Source organism: Emys orbicularis, chromosome 19 (genome assembly GCF_028017835.1).
Source record: "Emys orbicularis isolate rEmyOrb1 chromosome 19, rEmyOrb1.hap1, whole genome shotgun sequence".
Lineage (NCBI taxonomy): Eukaryota > Metazoa > Chordata > Testudines > Emydidae > Emys > Emys orbicularis.
The window spans coordinates 506,813-516,742 of NC_088701.1; the positions used below are offsets into that span (position 1 = coordinate 506,813).

The window sequence follows — 9,930 nt, forward strand, 5'->3', positions numbered from 1 at the left end:
AGGACCCTGGCCTGGGAATCAAAAAGAAAAGCTGGGTTCTGTTCCTGGCTCTGCCAGTGACCTTGGGCGTATCGTTTCCCATGGGCTGCCCAGCCTGGAGGGTCTGTGGGGCAGGGACTGTGTCTGGGTAGCCCCTAGAACAGTAGGGCCCTGATCTCAGCTGGCCGCCCATGCCGTGGACCAGGGCCCCATTGCGCTAGGCACGGCACAGAACAGAAAGGGTTTATAGCTAAGTGTCGGGTGTGTTGGGGCTGACCACAAGTGACCTTGGGCTGATGTTACAGAATGATTTGGGGGGAGCTAGTCGTGAACTGGCTTTGACCAGCCGACCTGGCTGGCAGCCACTTGGCTGGATAAACAAGTGAGACTGTGAAGTGTGGGAATAGAGAGCAGCCCTGTCTCCTGCCGGAGCCTGCTTGTGGCTGAATACGCCCCCCTTAGAAGGAGGTGATGATTAAAAGCAGCTCTGAGAATTGCTTTAGATTAACAGTCTCACCTGCGGCCTTGTGGCTGCCCAGGAATTCCCCACGCTGGAGCAGCGCCTGCTATGAGCCCTCGAGGACAAGGCAGGAGGGTCCGGGACTGTCTGTAGCAGAAGGGGCGTAAGCATTGATTCTTAGTTGCTGGAAAGCGCGTATTTAGTAACGCATGACGGCTGGGAGGCTTATTATACTTTGGCAATAAAACCGGTTAGACTTCTGCACCTGGCGCGTCTTCACTGAGTGTATCCGAGCACCCCCGGGACCGACAGTGTGTGATACAGACGGTGAAATTCCCCCATCGGTAAAATGTGGGTAACAAAACTTCCCTGCGTCACAGGAGCGAGAGGAGGCAAGATGTGGCTGGCAGCTGTGGGTACATACACTCCCACTCATGACAGCCTCTTCCTTATTCAGTGAGGCTTCAGAGGAAGGGGTTCAGCTGCCGGTGGCCGACAGGTTAAATGTACGTTTATGAAAACCCAGCGCAAGGAGGTGCCTGAGCAAGTGCTGCCTCTGGGCGCCTGCCAGGGCGGCACCAGAAATCGCAGAGCATTGTCAGCATGATGGACCACAAAGGCCGGGGCAACGGAGCCCAGGGGAAGGGGCACCTGGGGGTGCAGTGGAAATATCTGACCACCATAAAGAGGCACAATCCATGGCCACGCCGCAGAGAGCACAGATAATGGGGCTCCCAAGCTCCGCCACACTGCAAACATTTCTCACACAACCCCCCTTTCTGCCCCGAGAAATTAAATCCTGCAGGATCCATCATTAGAAATGTAGCATCTGCCCCCAGTTTACTGAATGGGCTCGTTGTCACGGTGCCCCCCACAAGGCGTCATGGGAATATGCTTATGAATGTATATATGACATAACTAGAATGTGTTGTATGCTACGTATGCCATGTAACATATCTCTGTAAAGGTTATGATCTACTGAATCTATTCATCCTATCTGTATGCATGTATCATGTCTAAGTAGCCGTAGTAAAGCATTTGGTCAGCTTCTTGAGAAAGGAATGTGCAAGTTAAGTGCCCAATCCAGAAACACTTAAGGGATAATGGATCTTGGAAAGCTCCAATCCACATAAGACGTCTACATGAGGATGTTCAAAGTAGCACGTGAGCCATGGCTGCTGCCTGTAAAAACTGAGTCATGCATGGACATGTGACTTGCCCAGGTGACTCCAAAACTCCATCTTGGAGCTGGACTTTGCACAGGAGAGAGGAGGGGGTCTCCACCCACAAGAGAAAGTCTATTTAAGCCCGTGGGAGACCCCTCCATTTTGTCTTTAGCTGGCTAAAGAGATAGCCTCTCCACCCCCAAGGATACCTGAAAGAAACTGGAACAAAGGACAGTAACTAGAGGGGGTGTGAGTGATTGCTGGACCCAGACTAGAAGGAGACTAGTCTGTAAAAGGAAGCTTACTGGAATTCTTCTAAGGGTGAGGTTTTTATCTGTACTCAGTTTTCTTACTGTATTAGACTCAGACTTGCGTGTTTTATTTTATTTTACTTGGTAATTCACTTTGTTCTGTCTGCTATTACTTGGAACCACTTAAATCCTACTTTCTGTATTTAATAAAATCACTTTTTACTTATTAATTAACCCAGAGTATGTATTAATACCTGGGGAGGCAAACAGCTGTGCATATCTCTCTATCAGTGTTATAGAGGGCGAACAATTTATGAGTTTACCCTGTATAAGCTTTATTCAGAGTAAAACGGATTTATTTGGGGTTTAGACCCCATTGGGAGTTCAGCATCTGAGTGTTAAAGTCAGGAACACTTCTGTAAGCTGCTTTCAGGTTAAGTCTGCAGCTTTGGGGCACGTGGTTCAGACCCTGGGTCTGTGTTGGAGCAGACGGGCGCATCTGGCTCAGCAAGACAGGGTGCTGGAGTCCCAAGCGGGCAGGGAAAGCAAGGGCAGAAGTAATCTTGGCACATCAGTTGGCAGTTCCCAAGGGGGGTTTCTGGGATCCAACCCTCACACTCGTGACCTGCATGGTGATTTACCAGCCAAGCTGCAAGGAGCTCCCCGTATTCAGCAATAACTAGAGCTGAGCAACTAACTACTATTCTGGGTCACTGACCCAACCGCGACATGGACACTCGTTTGGGGGCGAGGGAAGTGGGTTTTTTTCATTTTTGAATTTTTTTAACTCTTTTAAAAATAAAATTGAATTAAAATTAGTCATTGTCAGGATGACAATTAATCATTTGAGATAAAAAAAATCCAAATGTTTCCTTAGAAAATGTCAAAATGAAACAGATTTTTTTGGTTTGTTGTTGTTGTTTTTTAAACCAAGACAATTCAGCAGATGCAACACAAATTTGCAAAATGTCTTGGTCGACCTGAATCTGCATTTTGTGGCCAAAAACGAACTTTAGCTGAACAATTTTGCCCCACGGTGGCTCTAGCCAGGTGCGGGGTTCTGCGGGCTAAGGGAATTTGGACCAGGCTGTGCAATTCTGTCTTTTATTAGAAGGCGAGAGGATCTACTCCACACGGAACATTTCTGCAAACTGGGACTGGACCCAGAGGTGCCAGGTGCTTTGGGACCCTCCCACACCTGTCACTGGCAGAATATTCTCCAGCCTTGAAAGCAGAATAGAGCTAGTCAACACAATAGGTCTCTTCCTGTCTCCTGCAGCTCCCTCTCCTATTTCTAGAGCTGCCATCACGGAGACGTCTGGACTGTTGTCTCTGCAGCTCCTGAGACGGTAGGATTTTATAAAGACCAGCAGCACCTGTGCCATGGTCTGACCTCCTGCATTAGCGCAGGTCAGAGAATCCCACACCTTGACTTCTGCGTGGAGCCCAGGCACTTGCAGCTGGACACGAAAAGAGATCCCGTTTCCATGAAAAGACTGCAAGTGACCGAGGACCCACATCATCTCTGGGGAAGCTGCCTTAGTCCTTACTGCTCAAAGTCAGTGTCTCCTTCCCAGCTTGAATTCTTCTGGCTCCAGCTCCCAGCTCTTGGTCTTGTCACGCCTTTGCCTGCTAGAGTCAGGAGACCTCTAACCCCAGAGAGCCTGTTCGGAGGCTCATGGGAGCAATAAAGCTTCTGCAACACTGCAGCCCAGGGGACACAGAACTGCTGGGATACCTCCTTCTCCACTGCTATTTTCCCCCCTCCTGCCACGATCTCAGTGACTCACTGTGGCTAAGTCCATAAGTGGCTATTAGCCAGGATGGGTAAGAATGGTGTCCCTAGCCTCTGTTCGTCAGAGGATGGAGATGGATGGCAGGAGAGAGATCACTTGATCATTGCCTGTTAGGTTCACTCCCTCTGGGGCACCTGGCATTGTCCACTGTCGGTAGACAGATACTGGGCTAGATGGACCTTTGGTCTGACCCAGTACGGCCTTTCTTATGTTCTTATGTGCCGAGAAACACTCCGCCTCGTCGGCCACGGACTTCTCTCCTTGAGCAGGAAAGCCACACTTCACTTTTCCCTGCATTTCACACTGGAGTTAGACCCTCCCTGCTCCTGCTTTAACAGCGTACACTACAGGCTAATTTGCTAGAGTAATATTTATGAATGTTTTTAACATTGAAGTACATGGAATATTTATCCAAAGGGCTTTATTGCAATGGAAACCTTAAATATTTAAGAGGCATGTCACAGTATCACTGTCAGCTCAGGAAACATTTATATCCGACTCACAACAACGCTAAAATTTAGTGTGGCCAGTCTGTGCTGCAAGTTTAGTTACATGCACTCCTAGCCTGGCAGAGGCAGGCCATGTGCTGGTCTCATCTTCCACCTTAGCTCTGGTGAGTTTCTCTTCCAGTAGAGGTTCAGGGAAAAATACTCCAGCTCCCTGTCTCCCCTTGACACCTCTGCACTGTTTCACCTTCTTATGCTAGGCACTAACTCCCCCTGCTCCCCATCCCTCTGCAAAGATGGGCACCAGCCGTGTCTCTTCTCATGCAGCCTACAGGGCACTGCCAGTTAACAGCTGGGCACGCAGCACACTGGAGGGTAGGGGGCTTAGTTAGAATATCAGGGTTGGAAGAGACCTCAGGAGGTCATCTAGTCCCACCCCCTGCTCAAAGCAGGACCAATCCCCAGACAGATTTTTGCCCCAGATCCCTAAATGGCCCCCTCAAGGATTGAACTCACAACCCTGGGTTTAGCAGGCTAATGCTCAAACCACTGAGCTATCCCTCCCCCCATGAGAGTTCATCATCCTGCCCCTCATGCAGTCAGAGGCTCGTGCAGAGCAGGCATTGGATGCTGCTCTTATCCGGTAACGTTTTATGGCCCCTTGTACAGAGAACCTAGCACATGCTGCCCACAGAGGTGACAGTTACATTGTGGGCAGGCAGCACGTAGACCCCAGGCCTAGGGCTTGGAGGAGCTCCAGGGCTCTGTTCCCAGCTCTGTCACACACAGCTCAGTGACCTTGGGCAAGTCCCTTCCTCTCGGTGCTTGTTTCCCCTCTCACCCTTTGCCTGATGACACCACTTGCCCAGATTACAGCCCCTAGCACAGTAGGACCATGATGGGATACGAGGTTATCAACCCAGCCTTGCCCCCATCTTTGGGAAGAGCCCCATTAAATGATCAGAGTAAATCACATTTCAATTGCTTTATTCCAAGGACTCAAACTTAAAACCAACAGGAGATGTTACAGATAATAGATGTGAAGCTTAAAAATCCCAGCCGTGGAACCCTGGTACACCAATCCCTGTTACAGGAGCAGACTTGCTAAAACTAAACTTAAATTCCCGGTGCCGCTAACCAGAACAACATCCAGCAGTGAAATCCTTTAAAAAGGGAGAGGAATAGGCCTGTTAAGAGAATAACCTTGCAGCGGATCAGAGTAAGACTCAATAGGATGTGGTTCTGGCATTTAAAAACATTTCATAGAAGAATAACTTGTGAGTAAAGCTAACAGGCATCTGTTCAGAGAGACTCAAGTCCCCAACACTGTTGCAGGAGAGTGATCCTGCTAGTAGCTCCTGGACTTTCATGCTTTCCTCCTCTATCCCCACACAGCAGTTTAATTAAAAATTCAGGTTAAGAAAGAGGTTTTCAGCCCCTGCAGTTGTTTGCATCACAAGATAAACCAACGACAGAGACCAGCTGGCAACAGGCAGGTTCATGACTGAGTCACCGCAGGGCCATGTAGGCAGCAGCAGCCGAACATCTCCTGGGAAGCGTAGGTGACGTAGAGAAAGCCATCCTCATCCTTGTGGTCGCGGTACACCTCCCCCACGGTCATGCTCATGCTGGGCAGGCCCTTGTTTACTAGCAGGTAGAAGGCCTGGGTTGCTGTCAGGGACATGCGAGTTCTGGGGGTTTAAGGAGATTTTCAGAGACTGTTAGATAATGAGACTCACAACAGTTCCAAGGAGTGTGAATTGCAGCATTTGGCATCTCGAGTTACTGATGTCATCAGTGATTGTCACCAGCTGCTGTACAGACAGGATGGACCCTGCCCAAGAGACCTTGGCATCCGAGTACAAGATGGAACAGGTGAATGAAGCAGTTAAAGGCTCTCGATCACTATGCAATGTCTCTGGCTCTCCTCACCGTCACCAAGCTTCAACACTGAATGCATGTGAGGGAGGAAGAGTCATCTCCATGATACAGGGAGCTGAGGCCCTAAGAGGCTAAGTGATGCACCCAAGGTCATCCGGGGAAGTCAGTGGCAGAGCAGGGAGTTGACCCACCCCACCCCAGGTCTCCCAAGTCCCAGGATAGCACCCATAACCCCTGCTCTGCCCTTCCTCTGCATGTTCTCAGAGTCCGCACAGAGCATCCTTCAAAGAGGTATTCACCACTCCCTTGCACACATTCTGCGCTTGTTATTGTAGGGTTGGCTTGCATGCATGCTGTTTGTGTTGGTTAATCCTACTGGAGCGTTTGTGGTTAACAAGGTACTCATGACAGAGGCCCAGTAGTAGCTCACTAGTCTGCATCCACAGTTCTTATAATGTGTGTCAGACCTGACGCCAGCATGTTAGGTGCAGTATCATATACTAACAGTTAACACCCCACCCAATGACTTTTGGAACCAGCATATGTACAGGGTGTGTATAAAGAGTTATAAATAGGTGCTAGAATTGCTCTCAAAGTCTCTCTGGCAAGATATGCCAAGCCCAGTCTGCCTAGGCAATGGAATGTGTATTTGCTTGTTGGACCTGCCTGGTCACCAGGCAGAGACAAGAAAGGTACATTTATATCCCAGGTAAACAAAAGCAACCTAGCAAATGGGGCAGACGGCCTCGGAGTAGCATCATGGGGGAGGAAACTGCAGAAGTTAGTGTGGTGTCAGTTCCCTGGCGAGAACAGCAAGGTGGGCCCCCAGGAGGGCTTCCTGGCTCTTGAAGCCGGGTCAGTGACCTTTGGGAAGAGAGGAAAGGCCATTTGGCCTCCTTCACTGGAGGGGACCAAAGGAACCCAGCACTTGCCATTGTTTTTATTCCATATCCTTGGCATCACTTAATCCCCGTCCTTTTTGTTTAAGGGACTTGTTTTACTTTTGCTATAAACCAATTCAGTCCTTTGATGAAAGCAGAGCGTTTGTTAACCCCAGCTAAGTCCATGCACTGCTGGGTACCGTCTCTTCAAGGAAGCCACTAACGTAGTAACTCGTTTAAGAGTTGAGCGCAGGGGCTGGTGGATGCTACAGGGCAGATTTGGGAGGGGGAGGGGAAGAGGGAGGACGCCATGCACAGAGCACCTGGGCAGGCGAAGCCAGGGTGCAGCTTCTGTGTTCGCTGTTTGCCACAGCAGCACAGCATTGAAGGCAGCCAGCAAGAACCCTGCAGCATCACAGCACCACACAGCCATGTTGGACTGCACGCGGGCCAGGGAAACATTCTGCCTGAGTGGTGCCACTTTGAGTAGGAAGCAGAAATGCCAGCCCCAAACACACGGAGTAGCACAGCGAGCTGCTGCCCTGGTGGATGTGTGTGTGGGGGGGGGTGGGCTGCTGTTTTCCATTAGCCCCCCCCCCCTCATCTTTTGTTATTCTAGTTATTCATCCAATCTCACTGATTAGTGCAACCCTGAGACATCTGTAATAAGCCAGCTTGGAAAAAAGTTATATTAGTCATCTCAGATGAGCACGCAGGGCTGGGATCCAGGAGGGCTGTCTGTCTTATTAAGCCTTGCAAGTTTGGTATTTCTGGTCTCTAGTTAGAGGGAGTTTCTTTGATCAGGTCTAATGCTGCTAATTAGCACTCTGAGCCTCTCTCTGACATCACTAACCACTGTTGGCAGCAGCTACAGCTTGTTTGCATCACTGCTAATTGCCTGTCTCTAATCAGCTATTCACCTGTGCCTGTTTGCAACTTCAAATAGATCATTCAACTAAAACAGCAGAAAAGCCAAGCAGCCAGTGTGCCACTGCAGGCCTCAGCAACAAGGCCATTCCCAGCCTCCCAGCCCAGAGAGCAGCAGGAAATTCTTTACAGCAGCAGCCCCTCCCAGTCAGGGGAAGAGGTGCCGGGTCTGTTACACCAATTGCCCTGGTGGAATTGTAAAGCTGGTCTGGTTTCACCAGTGCAAACCCCGAATGCAGATGCACTTAGAGTTTAAGCCTCACTCACCTATGGTTGCCAACTCTGACCGAAGCTATTCTGGGAGATTCCCCCTCTCCCCACCCCCAACATGACAAGGTCATTTCCTTAAAATAGCCTATTAAAGTCTCCCGGATTGCCTTCAGTAGTCACCAGGAGATCAATGCTGATTCTGGGAGACTCCAGGCCAATCCTGTAGGGTTGACAACCCTACAGTCACCCTGGTTCCCAAATTAAACCAGACAGGTTTAAGGTGCAAATGCTTCTGCATTAGAGGTTTGCATTGATGCAACCAGTTCAGACTTAAGCCTATTTATTGAGACTGATGCAGCTTTTCCAATGTGGACAAGCCCTTTATATTTTAAAGAGTGTGTGAGGGAAAAGAGAGGGGACTTGCCCTTTCCCAGATCTGGATCACATGAAAGAGCAAACCCTCCCCCCGCGCACTCATTCCTTACCGCAGGGTGATCACAAACTGAGACATGGACGAGTCCTGGGAAACCAGAAACTTGGTCCTATCCAACAGAGGCAGCTGCTTCTCCTTCTGGTAACGCTCCACCACCACCTGGAGCCAGAGAGGAGAGATGGGTCAGAGCAGGACCTAGGGACTCTGCAGACCAGCTTCCCTGTCCCGGAGGCACTGAGAGCCCACAGGGCCACCTGAGACTAGAAATGCCTTTTCGGAGGGTCTCATTTGCACCATTCCCAAGCCCCAGCATCCAACTCAGGCCCTGGACAGCCCTGGTATTTATAAAGGAAGGTTGAGATTTTTACTTGGTGGATGGTTTGAGCCTGTAAAGGTCTCATTTTCAGGCTTCCCCAAGACACCAGGCTTAGAAGTTTAAACCAACAGTTTCCCCATGAGAAAAGCGATCACACAACCCACAGCAAATTCATGGGAGTCAGCCATGCTGCCTTCACAGTGCAGAATTTGTCCTTCATCTGCAGGTTTCACTGGATGTCAGGCACTTCATCCACTCAATTTCACAGCCCACGTCTCCTGTGCTGGCCTGAGGCGACAGTGCCTGGTGTGCAGATACCAGGGTAGGTTTGTGTAGTGGTAGGAAGCCGGAGTGGGGCGGGAGATGGGAGGGGAGAAGCTGTGGGCCTTGAGGTCTGTTAGCGAAGCTCAGGAAGAGTTAAACTCCCCCAGGGCAGACAGAGTGAGAGGAACTTTACCGGGATCTTGGTGGGATACTTCGCCCGGATTTCAGCTGCTTCCCGCATCCTACTGGCTGCAACAAGAGAAACAGACACCTGGGTCCAGGGGCCATCCTGGGCCTCCACCCCAGCTCTCTTCCCCCCCTTCGCATTTCTCCCCAACCCCCCCAGGATTTACCCAGGCTCTTTCTCTCCTTGAAAGCACGACTGCGGCTACTGCTTTGGCGGCACAGCATCTTCTGGAGGAGAAAGGTTCCCGCTGCCCTCAGGACTCAACCTGCAGATCCGTGTCACTGGGGATGAGAGTAGAAGCTACCTGGGCCCCTGATATAGCCCCGCCCCGCCCACATGCTCAGGTGGGGGCGGAGCCAGCCCTGAGGCCACTGGCTGCCCTGTAAGCCTCCAGCCAGGCGCCAGCCAGAAGCAGACTAAGCAATTGCTTAGGGCCCCACGCAGCTCAAGGGGGGGCCCATTTGCTTTTTATGACGTGTTGGGGGGGCCCCCGGGTTAGCACGGCCTCTGGCTGCGCCATGCCAGTGCAGGACGAGGGTGAGACACCCAGGGCAAGCCCCACTGTGCATCCATGCCGTGTCTGCATGAGGGGTAGCTGCTCCATCGGGCTCGTCACACCAATGCACATTTCCCTTGTCCAGGTGGGGCCCGACGGAGAAGGCAAGGGATGGTTTGGGGGTTCTGCAGCTGGCCTTCTGGCTGTGCGCATGGCTGGTCCTCCCGGCCAAGCTGC

The 9,930-nt window shown here is 50.9% G+C and overlaps 1 protein-coding gene across 1 annotated transcript; it reads right to left on the reverse strand.

The window, feature by feature from the left end:
• Positions 1-5,596: 5,596 nt before the first annotated feature.
• On the reverse strand, positions 5,597-9,421 carry LOC135891896 (microtubule-associated proteins 1A/1B light chain 3C-like). Its single transcript, XM_065419583.1, has 4 exons — positions 9,364-9,421; positions 9,204-9,259; positions 8,483-8,589; positions 5,597-5,789 (listed from the first exon to the last, which is right to left on the reverse strand). Exons 1-4 carry the CDS (start codon positions 9,419-9,421, stop codon positions 5,597-5,599), a joined length of 414 nt encoding a protein of 137 aa, XP_065275655.1.
• Positions 9,422-9,930: the final 509 nt, after the last annotated feature.

Bases quoted from the DNA above. Each gene is read 5' to 3' on its own strand.
- LOC135891896 (XM_065419583.1), bottom strand. From the start codon at position 9,421: ATGCTGTGCCGCCAAAGCAGTAGCCGCAGTCGTGCTTTCAAGGAGAGA. The intron at 9,260-9,363 runs GTAAATCCTGGG...CTCTTGTTGCAG, and splicing joins CAAGGAGAGAAAGAGCCTGG to CCAGTAGGATGCGGGAAGCA. The intron at 8,590-9,203 runs GTAAAGTTCCTC...CTCTGGCTCCAG, and splicing joins AGTATCCCACCAAGATCCCG to GTGGTGGTGGAGCGTTACCA.